General features: G+C 47.1%; 1 protein-coding gene across 7 annotated transcripts in view; it reads left to right on the forward strand.

Annotated features, from left to right (window-relative positions):
* Positions 1 to 27,202, forward strand: part of LOC138537634 (ADAMTS-like protein 2) — a 678,742-nt gene that overhangs the window by 592,516 nt on the left and 59,024 nt on the right. For all 7 annotated transcript variants that reach the window (XM_069641465.1, XM_069641464.1, XM_069641470.1 and 4 more), the window contains exons 15-16: positions 9,028 to 9,198; positions 17,423 to 17,599. In XM_069641465.1, the coding sequence (XP_069497566.1) occupies positions 9,028 to 9,198; positions 17,423 to 17,599 (348 nt within the window). The remainder of the gene's footprint in view (positions 1 to 9,027; positions 9,199 to 17,422; positions 17,600 to 27,202) is intronic.

Genomic DNA, 27,202 nt, shown 5'->3' on the forward strand with positions numbered 1-27,202 from the left:
TGATCCCTTCCCAAGCTTGGGTGAAGTTGGAAATGCGTCCCCCTACTGGGGTTGCGTGAGAAGGGACCCTGAACAGAGTGTCACTGTTTTGGTGGAGGCGTGCCCTCCTTTACTGGGACTGCCTCTACCTTTATCACGTCCTCTTTTATTACCCCTGCCGTAACCCTGGGTAGACTGTTGGTTATTATTGTTCCACAGTGTACCCTGCCCCTGGGAATAGTTAGATCCTCTCTGGGAATTTTGGCCGCGTAGGCGACGAAAATTACCATTCCCTCTCTGATTAGAGGGTTTATTGGTTAGTTGGCCTAGGGATTTGATTGTCTCATACTCGCCCTTGGCATTTTTCAGCGCGTCCTCGACCGCCTTACCAAACAACAGATCCGGCTCCACCGGTTTATCTAACAATGATGCTTGGGTTTCAGCTTTGAATCCAGACTGCCGTATCCAACCGTGTCTCTTGATAACAGTTCCTTCTGCTATCAATCTGCCGGCGTTATCCGCGGCATCAAAGGTTGCTTTTAAAATGCAACCGGACACGGCTCTTCCCTCCGCCGCAACTCGTGCCATCTGGCTCTTTAAGGGTTCTGGGACGTAGTCTATGAGTGCCGCGACTTCTTCCCACTGATGGCAGTTGTAGCTGGCCAACAGGGTGGTGGGGTTGGCAATCCTTGCCTGGTAGGCGGAAGTGGAGGCTACTTTCCTCCCCAAACCACACAGTTTCTTGCTCTCCTTGTCGGGAGGAGCTTCAGACGATGACAAGGGTGTTCCAGCCCTCTTACGGGTGTTTGTAACAACCAGGGAGTCCGGTTTCAGATGCCCCCTTATATACAGTGGGTCTGATTGGGCTGCCCTGAAAAGTTTCTCAATCCTGGGGTTCACTGCTCTGGTGAGGTTAGGATTTAAAAGTGAAGGGTCTATTCTTCTCTGAATAGACTTAAGGATAGGGATGGCCTGAGCAACAGGCCTCCTTTCTCCGACTAACTCTTCAGCGAAGTCCCTCTCCTCTTGAGCACCCTGGGGGTCAATGTGGAAATGTTCTGCCGCTTGGGACAGAACTTCATTCAGGAGAGGTTGATTGTCGACAGGGGAGTCGGTAATCGGGGGTTCTTTCTCTACCAGGGAATCTACTCTTTAGGTCTCAGGGTCTTCCTCTTCCTCTTCTTCGTCCTCATCATCCCCATAGTAGCCCGTACCAGTTTGCTCTTCCAACATGCCCAAATCTGGATCCTCACAAAAGGATGTATCCCCTTGATATTATAGGAGAGAAAGTGTTCAGGGTTTTTTGCGTAAAAATCTGCTAATGATGACATCCTTGACATAACCCTGTCTATGTCATCACTAGTCCATTCTCTAGAACTGGGAATGACCCTTTCTGGGACTTTCTCCGCCTTATCCTGACTAGACTTACTGGTTTTATGTAACGCTCACCTGATTCCCGTAGTGGCACCGGTCTTGACTGGGCGTATACCGTATCTTCAAAGGTGATGTGTAACACACGGCTGGCTCTTTGGGCTGGACCTCTGTGCACTGTATGTCTGACTCGAAGGGTAAGATGTCTGCAGATAGAAAATATGGGATTAAGGAACTGGGTTATTGAATGTCTCTCTCTTCTTCCCTTTCTCTTCTCCTGTAGAACCCCAAAGGTTAACGCTCTCACCTTAGGTAAGTGAACGCTGTGCTCTCCATCTGCCTCGGGGCAGGGTGCTGTAACCAGTTTCTTCACTGGATAAGGGGAGCAGGCCTCTTGACTTCAGAGGACTGCTGTCCGTCGTTTACTGCACAAACGGTAAGTTTCGAGTAATTCTAATGTCTTTAAAGTCTTTAGTAATGATGTCTCTTGTTTTGCAAGGTTCCGGCGATGGCGGATGACGGGCTGAAGTGAGTTGAAGATGGAGCCCGTGTGATGAATAGAAGCGCCTGGAAGCACGTAAGTAAGCGCTTGTTGCCTGCTTCACGATGCGCTCTAACTGTCTTTTTATTTTGCAGGTACAAGTTCGGAGCGGCTGCAGGGTGCCGGAATACCCACTGGGTTAGATGTGGAAAGGAGTAATGGCACGTGAGTATTAAAGTTCCCCAATGTCTTTAAACGCACCTTGTTTTGTCTTTCAGATGCGGGATGCAGCGCCGAAGGCCTCCGGAGCGTGCGAAGAGTTGGTAAGCTTTTGTCTTTCAGATGCCGGAATGCAGTGTGAAGACCTCCGGAGCGCACGAAGAGTAGGTAAGCCTTTGTCTTTCAGATGCCGGAATGCAGCGCGAGGCGTTGGTGACAGCCGATGGACCAGGTAAGTGAAGAGCTGTCACTGAAGACCGTAATGCTAACCTGTTCTTTCTTGTCTTTATAGGTGTTGCTGAAGACTGGATTCAGGATGGTAAGCCTTTTTCCTTAGGCCCAGGATCAGATGCAGAAGACACGATGAGCGTTCTGCTGCAGAGGATGCAGAATAACGCAAAGCAAGATTCATCCATCGGGTGTGGTTTAAATAGCCTCCTGTAGTGCTTAGGTGTCTCCTTCCACAGCCACGCCTAGGTAAGAAAAGAGTTCCTGCTTTCCAGAAGAGTTCCAGTGTTCTGAATCTAGGGAGTGGCTCCTGCCCCACCCAACAGGAAAAGTAGTTCCAAACAGAAGAGGATCAGAGGCTCAACTGGCAGGCAAGTAAGCAGCATGGTCTGCTGCAGGTAAGTCCACCGAAGCATTATGAGCCCGGCGCTTCCAGCGCTGGGACTGGGCATATTTATGAGCCTGGTGCCACTGGCGCCAGGACTGGGTCCAAAAGGTCCCAATTGGGACTGGTTGGCACTCGGAACCTGGGTTATGGATCTGCTTCCAAGGGAGTTGGGAAAACCCTGACCTTTTGGAAGCAGAGATCATGACATTTTAGTAGGGGTCCTTGGGATAACAGAAGACTGGGACTTGTCTGTCTGTTTATGTGGAGTGGAAAGTTTTAGAGGTGTGTGAGGAGGCTGAGACTGCTTCCTTTGTTGTTTTCCCCCCTCCCCGTGGGCGGAAGAGTGTTTTCCCTGCTTTTTCGCCCCTCTGGAGCCTTCCGACGACTGTCGTTGAGGTTCGGTGGTAGTATCCCTATCTTTAGAACGTGGAGGTAGGGACTCGGGAGCCGCCGTTACGCGGTCTGCGGGCGCCGACTCCTGGAGTGCGGTCTGGGGATGGAAGTCGTCTTCGTCTTCCGACGATCAAACTTCTGTTAGCTTGGGGAGCGAGGCACTCTTGGCAACAGTGGATGATTGCCTGGAGTCATGCGGCGATCTAGATTGAGAACGCCCAGAGGACACTGAATCGGACCGTTCTCTATGTGCCTCTTTCCGAGAACTCGACGTGCGCGTCGAGTCTCGGTTGGACTTCATGTGCTTTGTGGAAGTGCTGTGGGTAGCGCTTGTGTGGCCGGGGGTCTTTCCCATAGCCGCCCTGCCGGACTACCTTCCGAGGTCGGGGACTTGCGCTCGGCTGTCTCTTGACGCCATGTTGCCCTCGCCGTCCGAAAGTATGGCGTCGCTGCCATCGCTGAAGGCGCCCTCCGCTGCCATGGCCTCCTGACGCCTGACGTGTTGGGCCCAACGTTTGATCGAACGGTCCTTAAGTGTTTTCGGTTTAAACCTACTACACGCTCTGCAGTTCACCTCGGCGTGGTCCCTCGGCAAGCAGAGATTGCACGTGGCATGTCTGTCAACCCGAGGGTACTTGCGGTTGCACTTGGGGCAGAATTGGAAAGGGGTACCCTCCATACGCACCTTGTGGCAGCGGGCTGTTAAGTGTAGGAATATATAAGAATGTACCTATATACCAAAAGAGTGTAGAGTATGTCCACCCCCCACTCTCCCTACTTGCAGGGCCGAGGCCAGAGGCCTTCCGAGGCCCAAATCCGTCGTGCAGCTATCGACGGTCGATTTCTTCTCCGGGCCGGCGTCGAGTGTGGAAGTTCAGTGACTCAACGTTGGGGTGGAGAATGGGGAAAATATAACGATATTTTGCAAAAGTATGGCTAAGGCCAGGGAACTCCGCGAAATGCTTCCGACCAGTATAGCGGAAAAAAACAATCTGAGGGTCCTACACGCGTCAATCTGACGGTCCTACACGCGTCAGGGATCATGGGTACAGTGGACGTCACACTAGGGATAGTATTACTGGCACGCCCTGTGTCGACGCCCATTTTCGAGTTTCGAAAAACAAACTGTAATACTCCACAGCTTCCACTAGATGTCGGCCTATGGACAGCATGTGATCTAAGCAGATTCCACAAGCCTCAGAAACTATGTTACCAACGTTAATGAGGTCAAGCTCAACACTATCCAAGCCTTGCGCATTGGACTTTAAAACTGTGGCCTTCTATTTTTCATCCAGAGTTTGAAAAGAAACCGCCCTCGTCCCAGGCTTTAGATGAACATCAGGGCATGGGAATATGCATGCCACTGACCATGAATCATTATCACTGGAGGTCCAGGAGGAAATATGGGTTTCAGTACGCAAAGCAGTAAATGATTCTTCTGCTCCTGCGTAAACATTATTTACCCCATCAGAGTAGATTGATAAGTGCACTTAGTCCAAGATCCTCATCTTGGTTATCTTCATCCTTCTCTGGTAGATTACATGCCTCTGATGTGCCCTGGTACTCCCTATTTTTTCTAGGATTAGTAGTTCCTATACGTCCACCTCTTGGTTGAACTGAAAGATCTAAGTCCAGATCCGGAGGCATCTTAACATTTCAAAGACATTTTCTTGAACCATTGGATTTAAGTCTGGTCCCTGATTGCATGTTTTTTGTCTTTTTCCACAGAGATAGTTCGTTTTTGTTTCTTCCATTTTCCAAATATGGAAAAAGCCTTAATGGGCCGATATTGATCATTCGATTGTTTCAGGAGGTCCAGTGAAGCAGTTGGTATCTCATTCAGCAATCTTGCTAGCGATGTTAAAACCTGGACTCCTCCTTCAATTGCACAAGTTGTCACTTGCATTACATCAATGCTACCACTCGTTACTCTGCTGTATATATCCACATCCAGCGGAGATGAAATAATACTAGGTTCTGTTCGTGTCTGGGCACTATTGTCCTGTGATGCTGTGGCAATAATACCCTTTGGGCCTTGGTCTTGTGCAGGCCAAGGGTTGAGAGATGCAACAGTGTTTTTGGTTGGAACTTTAGCGCCACGATTCCCCTTTTCGTGTGTCTTCCTAATCCATTTAAAAGCTTCCATAAGGGCATCCTTCATGATGCTTTCATCTGACACTTTTTCTCTAGCAAGGTCGCATACGCTGCCCCTGCCATTGTGCGAAAAGATCAGCTTCTCAGTCCAATCTGGTTTGGACAATTGAGGTAAGTGACTCCACAAAGATAATTTCCGAATGGACCATAGCGAGCAAGGTTACCTGTTCTTTAAGAGTATCATTCAGCATTTCATAAAATTTCATACAAGGTGCCAGAGAAATTGTTAATGCTGACATTATATTATTCTGAAGTTGAACAGCAGCAGCAACAGAGAGATGGGTGCCCTGCATGTTCATATTGGGGGAAAAAGCGAATCATTTAGCGAGGATGAGGCTGACGAGAGAGAAGAAATCTGTGAATCCCAGAAATTTGCTCCGATTTCAAATTTAGCCTCTGGAGATATTAGCCGGGTTTCAGGAACCTGTGTTTCTAGCTCTTTACGTCTCATCTGCTTTAACGATGACAAGCTTCCTAACAGTGTTTCTGGTATCGCAACTGCCCCTCATTCCTTTTTTGGTATTTGGCCATTTTTAGGGGGGGTCTAAAATGTATCCATTTACCCCCACAGAGTCAATCAGTCTTCCTTGCAGCTCCATTCTTGTTTTTATTCCTGCAATATCTCGAGAGTCGAGCTGCCAGCACTAAGTGTTGCCCCTCCATTTCACTGGGAACTTACACAGTCTCAATAGAGGACTCAGCACTGATGTTTGTGTGGGCGTCTGTATAAGGATTTGTTGTGGCTCAAAGTCATATATCCCTGTAACATCAAAAATGTACTCAAGTGCCTCCGTCACCCCTATATCCACAAGTTCAATGAAAGCAGTATAACCTACCGAGGACAGGTGCAGAGGGGGGGTGAACTGTTTAGAGTTATGTTGTCAATCGCAATAGAAGGAATGGGGAGAGTAACGCTCACCTCGGGCGTCATGGAGCTTAATGTTGTTTGTAGCGTCCAGTAATTTCAGCTGATGGTGTGTGCGAGGGACGCTCGGCTGAACTCTGTCTAAACTCCTGCTGCTCACGCGCCAGTGCCTTGTGCCCGGCTCCACCTTATAAATCTGCTTCAGGATCTTAAAGAGACAGCTCACAATACTGCAGCAATTGTAAAAAGTTCAAAAAACACTGAGCTTCTCCACAAGTCTTCTCCGTCTAAACTCCTACTTCCAAACTCACGTGCCAGTGTTACATGCCCGGCTCTACCTTATAAAGCTGCTTCAGGATCGTAAAGAGACAGCTCACAATGCTGCAGCAGTTGTAAAAAGTTCAGAAAACATGGTGAGCTTCTCCACAAGTCTTCTCTGTCTAAACTCCTGCTGCCAAATTCACGCGCTGGCACTACGCTCCCGACTTCATCTAATAAAGCTGATTCAGGATCTTAAAGCGACAGCTCAAAATACTGCAGCAATTATGAAAAGTTTGAAAAACACAGTGAGCTTCTCCACAAGTCTTCTCCGTCTACATCTCCTCTCTTTCCACTTTCGGTATCACTGGGTCTGCTCTCAAATGCTTTTGCTCTTACCTTTCGCAACTGACCTATTCCGTTACCTGGGCTGGACACTCTTCTCCCTCACTTCCTCTTCTCTATGGTGTCCCACAAGGCTCGGTACTCGGCCCTCTTGTTTTCTCTCACTATACTGCTCCTATCTCTGCCCTCATCTCCTCCTTTCACCTTTTTTTCATCTTTTCACCTTTAAACCAATGACACCCAGATCTTTCTCTCTTTCTCCTCCTTTGATTCTGCTTTGCACTCCACTGTTTCAAACTGTCTCTCAGCTGTTCAGAACTGGATGTCGTCCCATTCTCTACATCTCAATCCCTCAAAAACAGAGGTTCTGATCTTTCCCCTCTACTATCACTCCCACTCCAAACCCTCTTCCCTCTCCTTTCCCCATCCTCTCTTTCCTTTTCACCTTCGGCGTGCAAGCTGGGCGTTATCTTTGTTCCTTCCCTCTCCTTCTCCCTTCATATTTCCACTATTGCCCGCTCCTGTCGCTATGCTCTGTTTAACATTTGCCATGCTTGCTCCTATCTCTCCTTTCATGTTACTATCCACAACTCCTCTGTTCATCTCCTTTTTTCTTTACCCCGTTGGTCCTCCATCACAACCTCCCTGCTCTCAATTTCATTACTTCCTTTCGAATCCCGTCTTCTGTATCACTTTCTCTCGATTCTCTTCAAATGCACTCATGGCCTGGCCCTGCCCTACCTTTCCTCCCTACTTTCGTTCTATGTCCCCTACGATCTCAGAATCTATTTCTTTTAACTGTTCCCAAGCCCCGAAGTGCATCATCTCTTTTCCGCTCCTTTTCTCTTTTGGCTCCTAAACATTTGAACGCTCTTCCCACTCTTTGTATTTTCCAAACAGATCTTAAACTCTACCTTCTTTCATCTCTTTTTACTTTAAATTATTTGCTTTCTCTTTCTGCTGATGTAACCTTTACTTTTTGAGTCACAAACTGTTCATGAGACAGAGGTGCAATTTTTGGTGACTGAATGTGAGTTTGTTTTCTGGTAATCGTCGACGAATATTCACGATATCCGGAGGTGGAGTTTGTCAAATCGGTGGCCTTCGAGCATGTGGTCGTGGCTGTGGAGAAGGTGTTCGCAGCTCATGGTTTTCCCCACACCTTGTGCTCAGACAACGGATCGCCGTTCCAGAGTGAGCGGTTTGCGGAACTCATAGAGAGCTGCGGGGTCCAGCACCGAAAGATATCCCCATTGTGGCCCAGGGTAAACGGAGATGCTGAGAGACTGATGCGGACACTTAACAAGACTTTCAGGATCGCACAGGGACAAGGACAGCCACTCCCGCGAGCCCTGTATCAGTTTCTAAGGGTGTACCGCAACACCCCTCATGCATCGACGGGGGCAGAGGCCCTATTCAAGCGATGCCCCCGGGGTCTACTACCCGAGGTCGGGGAGAAGGAGCCCGGGGTGATTGACAGTCAACAGGTCGAGGTAGACCGGCGGGTAAGGATTGAGCAGGAAAACCTGCTAAGAGGGCTCCGGCCCCAGCGGCTGGAACCGGGGGACGAAGTCCTCATCCGTAATCGACACCCCCACGGAAAGCTTTTGCTCCCCTATGAGCCGGAGCCGTTGGATGTGGTGGCCGGAAAGGGATCCATGGTAACGGAATCCGACGGAAGGTCCGCTGTCACCCGGAATGTCAGCTTCTTCAAGAAACTGGGTGATTCAAGAACTGAACCGCCGCTGGAACCGGACTTGATGGAGATACCGGAGGACAGGGGAGGTCCCTCCAGCACACCTGCGTCCCCTGCCCGGGAGACGTCTGCTGAAAGACTTCACGTGCCGGAGGTGAGCGGGAGGTACCCCCAGAGGGCTGGGCGAGGGAAACCCGCTTACCTCAGCGATTATGTTTTGGGACAGTTGGTTAATCAACCTGAGTAAGGGGATCCGGGTGGTTGACAATAAAGCGGTTTGGGCAAGTTGTGTTGTTAAGTAGAACAGTTTATGTGTTTGTGTGGCTTGCAGTGTGTGTTAAAAGTGTTTATATGTTCTTCAGAAAAAGGTGGAGTTTGGCGCTGCCCCGTGATGTAACATGCACGCGGCGGCGTAACGTTGCACGCCGCTGCGTGCTGCATAAATAAACAGGGCGTTCCCGGCCGGATCAGAGCGACCGGGAAGCCCAAACTGCCAAGACATGTGTGTGTGTGTGTGTCTGTGCAGTGTGGGGGCTTACGGGACCGCATGGGGGCCCCGACCGACCCCCAACAGCGCTCTGATGGTATATGTAATAGGGTATTTGTAAAAAGTGAACAAACGTTGAAATGCTGTTTTTTTTTCTTTTCAGTGTTCTGGCCTTTGTGGGGAGGGCCGGATGAGCCGTCACGTGGTTTGCAAGAACCTGGAAGGAGAGGTGATCCCTGACCCCCAGTGTGATCGTGGTGCCAAACCACTTACAATTCACCCCTGTGGGGGAAAGATCTGCCCCGCCCACTGGGTGGAACAAGAATGGGAACAGGTAACATACTCTGGAGGGCCTAGTGGTGTGTAAAGAAGGGTGCATGGTACATGTGAGGGAGGGGCAGGTAATAAACGCCAGGGAGGGGCATATAAGCTAGGGGAGGTGTCACATGTGGGAGAGGGCCGAATCTACTTATGAGGGAGCTGTTATGACTAGTAAGAGAGCAGCATGAAATACAAGTGAGAGCTGATGGGCAATGCAAGTTAGGGATGACAAGGACATACATGGGGGTGGCAAGTAAGATCTTGAGGAGGAAGTACATGTGAAGGGGCAGGTAGTTCATATGAGCGTTGTGTAGATAGCACATAGGATTAAAGATGCAAGTAATGCATATGCAGGACTGTAGGAAATATGTAATAGGGATGGTGTAGGCAATACATTAGCAGGGTTTTCCAACTTCAGGCCTCGAGGGCCAGATCCATGTCGTATTTTCAGGATACCCCTCATTAATATTCATGAGATAAATTTGCATAAAATGATTCTGAATGTATGCAAATCTTTTCTCATGTGTATTAATGAGGGATATCCTGAAAACCCTTCAGGTTTTCAGCCCCAAGTTAATTATATATATTTTTCTGATGTTTGTGAAATCTGCTTAGATCACATGCTGTGCATAGGCCGACATCTAGTGGAAGATGCAGAGTATTACAGTTTGTTTTTCGAATCTCGAAAAAAGGGACGTCAAACAGGGCGTGCCAGTAATACTATCCCTAGTGTGACGTCCCCTGTACTCATGATCCCCCACGTGTGTAGGACCCTTAGATTGTTTTTTTCTGCCATACTTGTCGGATTCATGCTGCGGAGTTCCTTTGACGCTAAGCCATTTATAGTTAATAATTACTGTTAATACTCCCCCTTTCTCTTCCACCGTACGCCGAAAGATCGATGCCGGTGAAGATCGTGTAAATCAGTTGTCGAGAACCTGCACGACGGACTCCGGGCCTAGAAAGGCCTCTGGCCTCGGCCCTATACATTAGGGAGAGTGGGGGGTGGTCATACAGGCTCTTTTCCCCCTTTCTTACATATACCCGCCCGCTGCCATTTGGTAACATATGGAGAGTACTCCATTCAAATTCTGCCCTAAGTGTAATAGGAAGTTTCCCTGGGTGGATAAGCACAATACGTGCAATCTGTGTCTCCCACGAGACCATCCCAAGGCTATCTGTCGAGCTTGCAAGCTCTTCAAGCCGAAGACCCTTAAAGACTTCTCGACTAAGCGCTGGGCACACTTCGCCAGGCAACTAGAGGCCATGGAAGTAGAGGGGACATTCAGCGGTGGCAGCAACGCCGTTGAAACGAACGGCGAGGGCAAAGGGGTGACTTCGGACACCCGCGCGCACGCCCCCGACCCCGAAGGACTGGCCGGCGGCCACATTGTGGGGACAACACACGGCGGCAAAAGCGCTTCACATCATACCACCACTAAGCACATTAGCCCCGGCCGTGACTCGACACGCGTGTTGAGCGATCGGCGCCGGACGAGACCACGAGAGCGGTCCAATGAATCGTTGACCTCTGGGCGTTCCCGCTCGCGTTCGCCTCATGACAAAACCCAACCGTTTTCGGTTGATAAGGGTGTCACCCGATCAAGAGCCCCCGAGGCCCGATCGTCGGATGACGAAACCGCTCGGCACTTGCGTCTGACCGCACTCCCGAGACTATACGTCCTTCTTCGAATCCCGCCTCCGAAACTTGACGCGATGTGTCGAAATCTTCTGAGGCCCATAAAAAATTGGGTAAACATTCCTCTAGCCATGGGGGAGGGAATAAGCAACACAAGAAAACCTCTTCAGATGCCCATGATCATAAGGAGAAACAAAAGGGCCCAAAGGAGAAGGGGAAGGCTAAGGTTTCAGAACCTACCCCAAAAACAAATATTGTTCCTCCCACTGCTGAGGATATGGGCACTGATGAGAACTAGAACCTGTTGTTATTCCAAGCTCCAAAGAATGGAGCTCAGCAGACATTGATAGGGTAATGAAAAGATTAACATTCATGGCTGACTTTTATGAGAAAGACCCTAACTACTTTCGTAGTTACTCCAACACCCCTCCTACCTCTGCCCCTTCTGGGTCCAAGGCAACACCTGAGTTCTCTCAGCCCCCTGTTAAGAAACTCCGCTCTGACGCCCCGTTTCAGGGCTTGGTCATAGACCCCTTTGTGGTGGAACCTTACCACCCGGATTCATATTGCGATAAAACAGAACCTCAGTTGGTTGATGACCAGGCGGGTGACCCTTATTATGGGGATGACGAGGACCACGAGGAGGAGGATGAGGCTGAAGCCTACAACATTGACTCCCCGGTTGCTAAAGACTCGCTGGTGCATGACTCACCTGTAGATAACCAGCCCCTCCTCAATGAGGTACTGGCGAAGGCAGCTGCCCATTTTGATATCGACACACGGGGTGTCCAAGAAGACAGAGATTTCACTGAAGAAATCCTAGGAGACAAGAAAGCCATTACTCAGGCTATCCCTTTGTTGAAATCCATCCAGCGCAGAATTGATCCCTCGCTACAAACCCCAAATCTCACTTGAGCGGTTAACCCGCGAGTCGAGAAATTGTTCTGTGCCGCACCCTCCGATCCCCTGTACATAGGGGCCAATTAAAGCCTGATTCCCTGGTCGTAACAACCACCAGAAAGAGGGCAGGTACACTCCTTGCTTCCTCGGAAGCACCTCCTGATAAGGAAAGTAAACGTGTATATGCTCTGAGGAGAAAGGTTGCCTCCACTTCAGCCTATCAGGCACGAATTGCCAACAGTGCCACCCTTTTGGCAAGCTACAATTGCCAACAGTGGGAGGAAGTGTCCGCTTTGGTGTTCTCCGCACCGAACCCTTAAAGAGCCAGTTGGCTCGGCTGGCAGCAGATGGAAGGTCTGTATCAGGCTGCATGTTAAAAACAAACTTTGATGCAGAAGATAATGCTGGGAGGCTAAGTGGCGAGGGCACTGTCATAGGCGTCACGCTTGGCTAAGGCAGTCAGTGTTCAAGACCGAAACCCAAGCAACCCTGATAGATATGCCTGTGGTGCCGAATGTACTATTCGGCAAAGCAGTGGAGGAAGCTTTAAAGACGGCAAAGGATGAGTACGAGACCCTAAATTCTCTTAGCCAAGTCACCAACAAACCCTCTGGACAAAGGGGTAACAATAACTTTCGCCGCTTTCGGGGTCAAGGTTCCCAAAGGGGTTCAAATTATTACCAGAACCAGTGTACCTCATGGGGTAACAACCAATTCCAATCCTCACAGGGCTACCCCAGAGGGCAGCGCAGGGGTCGCACTAGGTGTAGAGGCAGCCCCGCCAGAGGTGGTACGCCACCCAACAAGCAGTGAAGTTCTGCTTCAGGTCCCCTCCCATGCATCCCCAGTAGGGGGGCGCATTTCCACCTTCACCCACGCATGGGAGGGGATCACTTCGGACAGATGGGTGCTGTCCACTGTGTCCGGAGGATACTGCATAGAGTTGCTAGGACCCCCCCACGACCATCCTCCGCGACAAAGCGTACACTCGCTGGAACATCAGAAGATCCTCCTCGAGGAGATCGCCGTTCTGCTAGCAAAGGATGCCATAGAAGTCATCCCGGTCAACCAGGTAAACAGGGGTATTTATTCAACCTACTTCCTTGTGCCAAAAAAAGATCTGACAATGCGCCCAGTATTAGATTTGCGCCCTGCAAACAAGTATGTCAAGCCACAAAGATTTTGCATGACTACACTACAAGAGGTAATCCCTCTACTAAAGAAGGAGCATTACATGGCAACATTGGATATGAAAGATGCCTATTTTCATATTTCGATGTTCCCAGCACACAGAAGATTCTTGCATTTCAAGATACACAACCAGCACTACTAATTCAAGGTGGTGCCCTTCAGAATAGCCTCAGCTCCAAGGGTATTCACCAAGGTACTGGCAGTGGTGGCGGCGCACCTACGCAGGGAGGTAATCCCAATGTACCCTTACCTGTACGACTGGCTCATCACAGGGGAGTCCCCCCTAATTTGCAGGATAAACATCGAAAGAACTATCAACCTCCTCTTCCAATTGGTCTTCTCAATCAACGAGAAAAAGTCAAGCCTGGTGCCAAGCACCTCAAAACAGTTCCTAGGAGCTGTCCTAAATACCCAAGAGGGGTTGGCCTTTCCATCAGAGGAAAGAATTTGAAATTTGTTGCTGCAAATTCCTCAATATCAGACCGGTCGCCAGATAAGGGTGCACAAAGCTATGCGTTTGCTAGGCATGATGGCATCTTGCATTTACCTGGTTCCCCACGTGCACCTGCGCGTGCGACCCATGCAGGAGTGGTTGGCAAAACAGTGGTCTCAGGCAAATGGTCAGTGGGACGATCTAGTGGTTGTTTCGCCAACACTGGTTCAGAGTCTTCGCTGGTGGACAAGAGAGAATCTTACGAAGGGGAAACCCTTCTACGATCCAGAGATACAGGCCGTCGTCACAACAGACGCCTCCCTGCAGGGTGGGGAGCTCACTAACTTCACCACACAGCTCAGGGTCTCTGGTCTCACACAGTGGCTCAGAACCACATCAATCTGCTAGAACTTCTGGCAGTCTTCAGAGCGCTTCAGGCATTCGAACCCCTCCTATCCAACCAGTCAGTTGAGATCCTAACAGACAGCACGACTGCAATATTTTACTTAAACAAATAAGGGGGCACTCGTTCTCAAAATCTGTCCAAGCTTGCCCAGAAGATTTGGAAATGGGCACTCAAACGGAAGATTTACATGTCATCCCAACATGTTCCATGGGAACTCAACTCGCTAGCAGATGCTCTGACCAGAGATCCCCTCCCAGAGGAACACGAGTGGCGACTACACAAAGAGGTCATATGAGACCTCTTCTCTCAGTGGGGTTTTCCCACTATAGACCTATTCGGCACAAGCGAAAACGGGCAATGCCCAAACTTCGCATCCAGGTTCCCCCAGCCAGGCTCCAAGGGGAACGCCCTATGGATGAACTGGTCAGGGATATTTGCCTATGCTTTTCCACCAACCCCTCTAATGAGGAAAGCGGTGAACAAGATCCACAGGGAACCGATGACGCTCATCCTGGTTGCTCCTATGTGGGCGAGACAACCATTGTATCCACACCTGTGTAAACTGGCGGTGTGCGACCCCATCAAACTCCTCTGCCGGTACAACCTACTCTCCCAGCGCGAGGGGTTTACAGTGCATCCTCAGCCCAACTCGATGAATTTGGCAGCATGGCTCCTGAAGTTCGGACATCTTAATTTACCGCAAAGATGTATGGATAGCTTGAAAGAGTCAAGTAAACTTAACACAAGGCACTGTTACTATGACAAATGGAAACTATTCGTAATTTGGTGCTAGAATAAACAAATCAGCCCTGTTGATTGTACTCCTTCTAATGTCGTAACCTATATGCTCCATTTACTGGATGCAGGGTTAGTGTTTAACTCACTAAAAGTACACCTGGCTGCCTTGTCAGCCTACACCACTTCCCAAACCAAGGTGTCATGGTGGAAGGTGCCAGTTGTTAAAGCATTTATGGAAGGGGTAAAGAGACTCCACCCTCCAATTTTAACCCACCACCAGGTTGGGACCTTAATGTGGTACTTGCTAAGCTCATGGGACCACCCTTTGAGCCCATGCACAAGTCTAGTCTCAAACACCTGACTTACAAAACGGCCTTCTTAGTAGCCATTCCTTCTATAAGAAGGGTCAGTGAAATCCAAGCTCTGTCAGTACAGGATCCTTTCTTTACTATACATAAAAACAAACTGGTTTTACGCACTCACCCTAGGTTCTCACCTAAGTTAATTTTCAAATTCCATGTTAACCAGTCTATTGAGCTACCGGCTTTCTTCCATGAGCCCAAAAGCTCTGCTGAGGTGAAACTCCACACACTAGATGTGAGGAGGGCGGTCCTCTACTACGTAGACAAGACCAGACGGCTAAGGAAAACAGATCAACTGTTCAGGCAGAGAAGGCGATTGCGTCTCTAAAAATGCCATCTCTAAGCGGATAGTCAGATGTATCCAACTGTGCTATTCCCTTTCAGACAAAACACTGCCTTTTACGCCAAGGGCCCACTCTACAAGAGGTACTGGAGCCACTCTGGGGTTCATTGCAAATGTCCCTTTAGACAGTCTTTGCAAAGCTACCTGAAGCTCTATTCACACCTTTACTTAGCACTACTGCATTGACACTCATTCCAAGACAGATACACAAGTGGGACAAGTGGTTCTAAGACATTTGTTCGCTCATGACCCTTCTCACATTCCACCTCCTTCTTTTAACACTGTTCGATAATCTATGCACAGCATGTGATCTAAGCAGATTTCACAAACATCAGAAGGGATACATTACTCACCGTAATCGTAATTCGGGTGCTTGTATCTGCTTAGATTCACATGCGCCCGCCCTTCCTCCCCTCTAAGGCAAAGTGCATGGATGCTTGTAGTCTCATCTATCTATCTGCTTGGATACTCTGTACTCACGCTACTCCTCATGCTACCTCATGTCAGAAAAAATACAATCTGAGGGTCCTACACGCGTGAGGGCTCATGGGTACAGGGGACGTCACACTAGGGATAGTATTACTGGCACGCCCTGTTCGACGTCCCTTTTTGAGTTTCGAAAAAACAAACTGTAATACTCCCCAGCTTCCACCAGATGTCGGCCTATGCACAGCATGTGAATCTAAGCAGATACAAGCATCGGAGATACGATTACGGTGAGTAATGTATCCCATGTATATATATATATACACACACACACACACTAATATACTAGCTAGTGACAAGATGTAATTGTGAGTAAGTGGCAAGAAATAAATCTGAGAACAGATTGAGGGCTGCATCAGAGGCTATATTAAAGCACACAGAGTAATTCAGTAAACGTTTTAAAAAACGAGTCTCATTTCGTTTTCATTTTTTTTTAATATTCCCGCTGGTTTTTTTAATTAATCTGTAAAAAATCAGATGGTATGAACGCTACTGTTTGCACAACATGACACTGCCCGTGAGTTGAAAGTCAGGGATCACTCTGGCACCACGCCATGACGTGATGGAGCTGGAGCAGGTATGATTGATGCCAATGGAGGAGGCGCACTTGATCATACAGGGCATGTCATGACAAGCAAGGCACCCACATCGCCTGATTTTCAAGGCTTATAAATGCTGCATAGAGCTCCAGTAAGGCGCATGAGGCACAGACCCATTCCTTGATCTGAAATACAATCTGGTTTGGTGTGCGCACCCCATCGACAGGCTTGCTGGACGAGTGTGGCCGTTGCACTGGGTTCATTGTAATGCGACACCAGGAGCTACCGCCAGTCTACATGTACTTTTTATTTTTTTTAATCATTTATTTGTAGTTTAGACAAAACAGCAAAGAGCAAGCAATGGAATTAAAACAATATAAAGGCACACATATAATAGAGCACATATTTACAAACATTGAACTAGTACATGTTTAGAAACTCATCCCAGATCTTAGCATACAAGCCAAGCTTCTTTTGTTTCCTGTAGATTATCCTTTCCATACTGGCAAGACAATTCATCTCCTCAATCCACTCCACAACCGTTGGTGCTGTTCGAGACTTCCAACTCCTCAGTATCATCTTCTTGCACACACAAGCCCCCCGAATAGAAGTTTTCTCTAAGAGACTGAAAGATCTTCAAGTAGATTGTCACAACCCAAGACCATCGTTTTGAAATCTAGAGCAATATCCCGATGTAAAAACCGTAGGCATATGTTACACACATCTTGCCACAATCCACAGACACGTATACAGTCCCATATCATATGTTCTAAGCTTCCCACTCCATTTCCACAGCTCCAGCAGTCATCCAAATCCAACATACCCCTCATCTTCAATCTCTCCGGGCTCCAAACACTCTACAGTCTACATGTATTGCCCACAGTACAGACATGAGTTTGACAGAGCAAGGGCTCTAGGACTACGGTTCACTCTCACCCCCCGCCCCCAGTCACCATGTGTACCATCCCACACCCACTGCATCACCTTTCCATCTTTTCAACCACCTCACACCCTTCCAGGTTCTACTTATCGCTGCCCCGTCAGCCATATTGCCTCGGTATCCCATATGTTATGTTAGTATGCTTTTATACTAAGTGGTTTCTGATTGTCTAGCCTTGTTCGTGGGGTGCCGTACTGTACCCTCCCAATCCCCTGCCCCTTCAGCCTCTTTTATTTGCTGACAATGATCTCTTTTTACAGTGCAATGCCAGTTGTGGACGTGGAGAGAAAACTCGCCGCGTGATGTGTGCAGGTCTTGAGAACGGGATGTACAAGGAGTACCCTGAAACGCGCTGTGACCTCTCCCGCAAACCAGATGTTCAGGCTGCTTGTTTCCGGAGGCCCTGCTCCACCTGGTTCACCACCTCCTGGTCACAGGTAAGAGGGGGCATGGCGATATGGGTTCAAGGGTCTACTGGAGGCGGTGAAGGCCAGAGCCACAGAAGAGCCTTTTCAGCTGACAGGGATTTACAAACACACGTGTTTTCTGATTTCACAGCTCTGCATAACCTGCTGGTGGCGAAATCAAAAGGTTTGATGGGCACTTTTAAGGTCTGTCGCTCTCTCTCTCTCTCTCTCTCTCTCCACCCCCTCCTGCCCCCACTCTGTCTCGCTGTCTCTCTTCTGGTGGCCATGCAGCATCAGCAAGGTGTTGCTGTTTTTATTTACACCAACGCCTATGAACCAACGTTATGCTCATTTCAATTCACTAATGAATGTATTCATCTCTAACTTGGGAAGGGGGCTTAAAATATGGTTATATTATATATTGAGCAATGGAACATAGAAAATGCATACAACTAAAACACATTGTTTAAAGAAACGTTATGGTTAAGTGTACACATTCAATAAAAAATATTTACTACACAAAACAGCAAAACCCCCCAAAACATGGCACTTCTAGTTTCACCACCAACATTGTTAAACAAACATACCTCTGTAACGGTCATGTTTTGCTCATGATGTCTCTGCGTGTGGTGGTTCCTCTTAGACATGGGTTCTTCGTTTACCTTTTTACAGTTGTTAGGTGTATTTTGCTTTGTGTTGTTTTCGTCACATTAACATTTTTAATGACCCTAACCAGTTTGCAGAACCACTCTTTTTCTCTAGCTCAACCATAACTTGCAAATTGTTTGTGCTGTGTTCTTTGGTCTTACAACTAGGGAACTCATTTCACCAAAATTCCAGGGGTAGTGGAACTGATATCACACACCTTATGACACCATAACAAGTGATGTCACATGACCTTTGACCTGGATGACACCAGTTCCTCTTTAACCGCGATAACGTCCCCGGAAGTGGCATGCAGGCGTAAAAGACAAAAGTACATAAATGTGCAATTACCAAAAATCCACTCTAGCCACTAATAATACACATTATGACTGCTTTATCATAGATGCCCATTATGTTTTAGCGCAACCCAGGGCTTTGAGTGTGCCGGGGCTAGACGGGATACAGCCCTGGCAGTCTACAAAAAGGACTGCCGAGCAGGGGCCCTTCTGGAGATCCTCCCCAGATACGCTGACCTCCAGCAGGCAGCCCATTAAGCCATAGAGCTGTGCATTGTTAAAGGGCTGTCTGTAGGTGTTGCGCTTCTGATTAGGAAAAAGAGATGCTGCTCTTTTTTCCTAATTAGAATTGCAGACACCTGTAGGCAGCCCTTTAACCATGCACAGTTCTTTCCCAAATGGGCTTCCTGCTGTGGGGTTCGGCTCCTCTCATTAAAAGGAGATGCTGGGCACCTCAATTCTTCTTCTGTTGCTTAGTGAGAGGAGCTAAACCCCTGCAGGCAGCCCTTTAACCACGTGGCTCCTTGAATGAAAGGCCAGGCTGCTGGTGTTAGCTCCTCTCTTTAAGAAACTAAAGGCGAGCTGGGCCGCACTGGTATTATACCTTTGGTGCTCCTAGCCCCTCCTTTTGTTTCTTAATCACAGGCTCCACCCCCCACAGGCAGCCTGTCAGCAGAGCTCGGAGCCCGTGATTTGGAACAAAAAGCAGGGGCTGGGCGCACCAAAGGAATAATACAAGTGCACCCCATCACTCCTGCTTGGCTTCCATAGGGAACCAAGCATTTGCCAGGCCTCCACACCCCATAGGCGAGGGGGAGCTCTAGTTAGGGGACATGGCCTAAGTACGGGTGCCTCCGAGCTAGAACTCCCCCTCGATTCTGAGACCCACTTAAAGCACTCATGCACCCCCTCCAGTCCCACCTTTCCCACACATCCCTTCTCCCTCCCACTCGCCTCCTCCAACCCACATAATCAGCTCATCGGCCCAGCATTACCTCCATATCCCTCGTCCTCGACCCACTACTTATGAGGCAAAGTGCTTCAAAGGTAAGTACTGGGACGAGGAAAAGTAGGACTAAGAGTAATGAAGATTACCAGTAAGTAATCCAGAGATTGGACACAAGCACTCACTCATTGGCACACATTACACATATCACACACACACTTACAAAAACATGTCCTTACCTTTTCCTCTGAGGAACGCCTCCGACTCCCATGATCCATGCACGCATGCATAGAGCAGATGAGTCGGATGCCTCCATGTCCTGGGGTGGTAGGGTGCTCGCATTTAAAAAATACATAATTTCTTTTTTAAGTCACTGTGATGTAAAAAACAAAATATTCCCGTTACGGTTTTTCGTAATGGGAATAATTTCTTTTTGAAGTCAGAGTGACTTAAAAAAAAAACTATTTCTTTTTGAAAAGCAAGCTCCCCCCTGCCCTCTCCAGGACATGTGCCGGTGGGTGCAGCTGAACGTAAAGAGGGCTCTTGTCTGAGTCCTCTTTACTTTTGTTTTTTCTGCCCACTAAAAGCCCTAACCATGGGTTGCAGAGGCAGTGCCAGGGGTTGCACAGGAACTTCGACCCCTCAGGACCCCAAATGACGTCTCTGCTTACAACCATAATGTCCATTTAAGATTTTTCATACTGCCACTTTAATCAACATATCTTCAGTGAATAAGAAAGGTTTATTAAAGAAAACATAACCATAACATACCTTTAACCAAAGTTGGTTCAATGCATGTTTTTGTTGTTTAAATGATATACTGTATCACTGACACATAGGTCACTTTGTCCGAGACTGTCCACCAACTGATTGGCCCATTGGCAATGCCCTGCCTCTCCCAAGCCAAAAGATACCTTCAGTGGTTAATTTGACCCAGGCATTGACTACTTTCACAGGGACATTGTCTTTGGCCCTTCCCTAAGAACCCTCAACCCACCCGACATACCCACAGGGCTATGTACAGTGGCTACCTTTATCGATTCAGGGCCGTCAACCCCAGGAAACCCCTAACCATACAAAAGCAAACTGGGTATACCCAATCCCTACCCTCCTCCGGAAACCCTGTGCCACCCGATATTCCCACTGGACATCGTTGCACGGCCATGCCAAGTCACTACTTCGACTGAGTCAGGGATTTTAGCCATGCCCACAGAGTCCATGAGCCACTCCCTAGACAGACTGGTCATGGTCTATAGCCCTGCCCAGAGCCACCTGATATGCCAACTGGCCCTGTCTTTATGCTCATGCCCAATGGCCACTTTAATCAGTCAAGGCCTTTCAGCCCTGCCCCAGGCATCCCCATGTCACCCATAGTAGGCACTAGCCAACATCTCCAGCGACAGATAGAAGTCGGTACCAAGCCACCCAACATAGGCAATGGTCATGATTTGTGTCATGGCCAGTGGTGACTTTGTTCGTTCATGGTATGGCCTTTTGCGATGGTCAGACCCCCCAAGGTGACCCCTAGTGGCTAATGGCCATGGCATACAGCCATGGCCATTGGCAGACTTGGGTCATAAGTAGCAACTGGTCATGACCACTAGCAACTGCTAGTGCCATTTTGACTGTTATAGCCTACAGTTCTGCCCCTAGTCCCCCAAAGCCTCCCGGAGTGGTGGTTGGGCCTGAGCATAGCCTTGTGCAAGCCATGAACTGGGTCCTCCCAAGCCAGAGAAAGTGGCAGCTGGGGCCAGTTGAAACCAGGCCCGATGGCCACATTGGCCATAATGCTGGTTTGCAGGCCCCCAAATAGGTCTGTGGGCCACTGTTGTCCCTGGCCCAATGTCCTTGGCCAGCAGGTGATGTCTCTGATCCAAGATCCTGATGTTACATGCAGACCAGCTTGGTTTCCCCAAGACCCTTTTGGTAACTTCTAAACCCCATGCTGAACCGACATTTTTAGGGGCATATTTGACTTCTCTGCCCCTCTCATCCCCAGTGAATCTTTAGCGACTTCAAAAGTGCTACCATAGGCCCAGTGCCAAGAACCAAATTGCCTGACAGCCACCACATAAATCTGTGGCCCTCTAGTGGCTTGGGGTCCACAAAACAGGTCAGCAAGTCACATCTAATGTAGCCAATGCGTCCTCAATATGAAAAGACATTTTTGGGATGTTTTCAAAGGGCTTATTGCACCTTCTCCGGGCACCGTATTTCCTCTATGTTTCCTCAAGAGGGCTACCATATTTCCCGGTTTTACATTTTTACAGTGCAAGAATTGATTGGCAATACTAAAAATCTGTGGGCCACAATGGCAGCCATCTCAAACATTGCACCTCGCTGGCAATAATTTCACCCCCCACCTTGATGAAACTGCACAAACCTTTCCAAATAAATTCGGAATCAGTTCTATATTATTTCAAACGTTTCATGAAGATTTGTTGAACAACGCCAAAGTTATAAGCTGCCCAAGAAGAGCTCGTTTTATGGAGCGGCAAAGTTAACCATAACTGAAGAGTACATTTTGCAATTATGTATATGCAGCTTGTGAATCTGTTTTAGATTCACAAGCTTTGCATAGTCCACAATCTAATGCTTATCAATACCCAGAGTATTGGTTACTAACGGTCTCATTACAAGTTTGGCGGTGCGGCAAAGAAATTGCAGTAATTTCCTTACCGCCATTTTTCACGTACCACCAAATTTTTGGCGGATTTACTGCAGGTGTAATTACTGTGCTGTAAATTCATCGATTTTCGTGGAAAAGTCTTGGATTCACAGCCAGATTGTTGCTGGAGGTAAATCCTCCACTTTACCTCCAAAAAGCGGTAGCGTGGTAATTCCGCCAGCGTTAATCAGGTAGAAATACCCATGGAGTCCTGTGGATTCCAGAAATGGGGAATGACCACCCTTTGTGATCCCATGGTAACTCCACGGGACCAGGCGGCAGTAACAGTAACTCAGTTTGGTGGTATTTTGGCAGATTTAACACCAACATACCACCAAACTTGTAATGAGGCCCAAGAACTTTAATTTAAAGAGGTCTGATATTCCAGGATCATTTCTCATAATTTGCTTTTAATTGTGGAAAAGCCCTGAACAATTCAAATGGGGTACCACCAATGATTGATTGCCTGCAAAATATTTGAAATGATGCATGTTTGTGATTAGAGTCAGAGTTTGCACTCATGTTTGACTATTCCTATGAAATAGGGGAAACTGCACATTACCATTGTAACTCACTGCGACAAGTCCTAAAGCATCAAGAAGCAGCCTAACAATGAGAATGACTGGTAGAAGCTCTGCTGCAGCAATCTATCCAAGATAACTCTAATGGTGAAGCCCTGCTGGCATCCAAGGATTCCAGCTTTCTCTATGTACCAGAAGGAACTGTGAGCGAAGCTCCCTCCTCATGACCCATATGGTATAGCAGGCTTGGAAGTCTCCAAGACTTCTCAACTCCCAGAATAATCCTTGCTGCTTAGCCTGTGTCAGCGAGTAACGAACAGGCAGGAGTACTAGAATATTGACGCATGTATCAGTGAAGCAGGCAAACCATTGGGTACACAGGAAGTTCTTCAAACCAAGAACCTTTATTCTGCAAGCCCTGGGACTCTAAAGAATCCTACACGTACCGGATCTGCATTGCAGGGCCATTTTCTACATTGCCTGGCTACCAGACTTGCAACGTTGCACCATACCTCTGCATAAGATTGCCTTTATCTCCAATCCAGCACCAGCTCTTATAGCCAGATAGATAATTCATAGCTGTGACATTTTACTTCCAGAACATTTTGAAAGTGTGGGCTTGCTTTCCTGGAATTGTGAGTATTTGTCTGGGATAACTTTTTTCCCTTTTGAAAAATCCTGACCGCATCTAGTTTAACCCCAACTTTGCAAGCCCTGAGCCAGCAGCTCTTTCTGCCTCTGACTACATCCATTTCTGAAGTAACTTTCCTGAAAAATGCATTTCCTTTTCTTTGCACAGCAGAACTAGGTAAAGATACATTTCCAGTAATATATTGGGTGGGCATTCAGTTATTGAATGTTATGTGTTTCTTATTAATTTACCACCCTGCTCCCCTCCTCAGCCTTTAGCCTTGCCTGCTCCACCATGTTTACCATTCATTAGGAGCATCAGGTGAACTTGAGGGTTACACTGTTGACTAGCTTTGGGTACACTTCCCCCATTCCTTGGACACAGGAACAGAGATGAATCTTCCTAACAGAATCTTAGGAGACTTGCTCTCGATTCTTCAGCTCCTACACCTCATGAGTTGTTCAGGTCGCATTGAGGTTTCAGTTCTACTGGCCCCCATGGCATAGGCTCCCCAGTTATTCAGTGTTTTCAGTGTCTTTGCGTCCTGTGGATGACACTGGTTGTTGACATTGAGTTTGTCCAGACACAGAAATCTCTGATTACAAGATGGGCAGGATGCAAATGAAGTCTTTTCCATGAATCCAAGTCACTTTAAGCATTGGAGAGTTGAGATTGTCAAAAATAGTATATCTATTCTGGACACAGCCTGATCCTGAAGCCGTCATAGAAAAATCCATGATTACTGCACCAAATGGTTTGAAGATGTCCTTTTCCTTTTCCTCCACTTCTCCCCCTGTGACTGGAATCAATAGTGAAAAAAATAAAATCGGAGGATTGTGTCGATTACTTGTGGGGAGCATATACATTGAAGTTTTAATAAGCAACATGTTCTACTGTGGGCCAACTGGTTGATGGTGGATTATTCGAAGTATCTCACTCTTAAAAAGATACAATCTGCACAAATACTGTTACGGGTAAGTAACACTTGCCTTATGTTCTATGGGAACAGTTTAATGTCCTTTGAGTGATATGTATAATTGGTGCATCAAGAATCTGTAGTCCTGATTTTTGGGGGTTTTAACAGGCGATGGTACTGGCTGTGAGTTGTTGACACTTAGAGTATTGTGAAAGTGCCTTTTGGGGAGGAGTGATTATATAAAGCCAAACCATTGTTAACACGACACAGACAATGTTAGCAGGATTTTCCTAATTGGGGAATTCGATTGGAGGCCAATAGAGAAAATGGAGCACCAAGGGAACAAAATAATGAGACTTGAACGTGCATTCTGTAAGCTTTCACATAAAGAGCAATTCATAAATGGAACAATACAGCACTAGTACCATGCATTACAACAAACATAAATGTTATGAAAAAATGGGTGGGGAGAAATGTGCTATGACCCTGCACAGACCGAAGTATGTTTTTCTACTCCTAGTGGTAGGTAGCATAGATTGAGGGCAATGTGTGCAGTGTGGGTGATGCATGGTCTGCAGTGGGATAAACGCTACTCATTAACTGAAGTACTGTCTGGTGAGGCATTGCCTAGAAGAGCAATCCCACAATGGACCAAAAATGTCTACTGAACAGTGTCAGACTGCACAATTCAACATTTCTGAGTATGGCTCTGCCCTGCAGTGATTGACCAAAGAGGGAAAAGAGGTTGAGAAAGTGATGAGAATCCAATGTGCAGCCTTCTCTTTCTAGTCCTCACTGTTGATCAGACATAGCTCTCTATAAGTGTTCTTTACGTTCCATCAATCCCAGCCTAATGAAGTACTAATATCTTTTCTCCAATGTGGCACTCCTGAACACACACCAGGAATTCCTAGTGGATGCTCTCCACATGCCTTTTTGTCAATTTCTGCCCTCTTCTCAATTTTGGATTAGCTCTGAGTTCTGTGGTTCAAAAGCAGGCATGTTTGTTGCTTCTCCTGTGATTTTTGCACTAAAAATCTCATCCTATTAGCAGAATGATTGATAACTCCAGGATTGTTTGAGGGCAAGATTCTGTGTACTGGCATGGCACCATCACCACCCACAACGGTCCTGCAACCAATTACCAGCAACCCATGTCTTCTCCCTTTGTGGTTTGACGTTCATACAATGTCTTCATACAGCTACATTTATGGATCAGGTCATGGGCTTAACTTCACCTTATAAATGGCTACACTCTGCAGGATGTGACATCTGCTCAGAAGCTGTGCTTCCAAGAGTGAATCACTAATAATAATCAATTAAGTCCCCAAAAGAGATACTTGCCCATTCAGTCATAGGGTTATTGTTTGTAGGCAAAATAAACATTCGCACTGACCGAGCAATCACATTTCAATACTGGGTGGCCAGGAGCATAGACACGGCATGAAGGGAAACTTTCTGTTCACAGATTTATGAAAGGCTGGTAATTTCTTGCTGGAAAATGAGTCGGCTGTAAGTCTCAATATTATAGGGAATCAACAAAGGTAGCCATTTGAGCCTATAATTTGTGCTGAGTTTTACGTTCTGCAACTTCCCATTGCAGCATATGATTGTGCAAACATAGTTAAGTCTCCATTTTGCTTCATTTCTTATACCCATTTCATTTACACTACCACTGCATGCCGTATGAATGTAAATTACAATATTGGTGTACTATGGAACTGAAAGATAGTAACATTCATTTAAAAAAACTACACACACACTTGGATGAGGGACAAAAATCCTCTTATTTGAGAACTCCAGGTAAGTTCATAAAATGCTCATGGCCGAGAATAATACCTACCACCCTTCTAAAATCATTGCAGCATATACCACACATACGCAGGTGTTTACATTCTTAAAGTCCATATAGGACCCTACGGCAAGGCATGTCCCCACCATTGGCTTCTGTCAAGAGCTACAATATAACTGTAACATTCTGATTCTTTGAAAAACATGATGACTGATGATTATAGCTTTGTTAATGACTTGTCACCAGCTTCTTGATCACAAACACCTATCTTGGTAAGTTTATAAATAGCTACATATCTGGAGCAAGTGCTGGACAGCCAGAAGCAGTCTGCTTACTCCTTGCTCTGTTCTCACCAGCTTATTATGGTGCTTTAGGTGTTTCGCAGTGCTCCCCATCAACATAGAGCTGCAGACCCTTGAAGTGGTCTCTGTGTCCCTTATACATATTGAAACACTGCTGAAAAGGTAAATCCTGACCCACTAAAAGAATATAGTATACGACCCATTCTGATTTTTACCCACCAGTGGAATCCATTCATGTCAATCCAGAAAAAACAAAATCATCCCTGAGGGAAAATGAAAAACATAAATCTGGGCAAATCAGTATACCACAGACTTTTCTCCTCTAACCCTGAATAGAACACATTGCTAGCAAGGTTACGAGTCGAAAAAGCATAACTAACCTTTTTATAAAAGGCCATCCAGCCAGTAGATAACTTCAACTCTCCTGCTTTTAAATGTGTCTCTAATGTTTATACACCACTACCAGGTTTTGCAGAATTGTACAGCTATGGCCTCATCATGCCAAGGACTGCACATATATGTTAGACCATTAAGCTACTCAATCGGTTTCCAGAAACATAGCAAATTCATTCAAATATATTGAACCTAGGTGCTATTTAAAATGGTCCAAAGTGCTTCTCACTTAATTATTTGGTTAGAATTAATTAATTCAAACATGCATGTAAATGAATGATACTGTTTGTAGCAAAATAGATTTTAAAAAGTGACTGTCCTTTAATTCTATATAGGAAAAACCCTCCCTCCCCAGTCCCTTTTCCCACTTACCTCTCATCCATTGTCATTGCTCTTCAACTTCTAACGGGTTGACCCCGGTTATAGCCCTCTACTAACCAGCTCTTCCACCCCTCATTTCATGTTTGAACCAAACCTCCCCTTGCACGCTTCATATTTTCTTCATCCAAATGATAATTACTTT

The sequence above is a fragment of the Ambystoma mexicanum genome, chromosome 1q (genome assembly GCF_040938575.1).
Source record: "Ambystoma mexicanum isolate Mex_15411 chromosome 1q, UKY_AmexF1_1, whole genome shotgun sequence".
Classification (NCBI taxonomy): Eukaryota; Metazoa; Chordata; class Amphibia; order Caudata; family Ambystomatidae; genus Ambystoma; species Ambystoma mexicanum.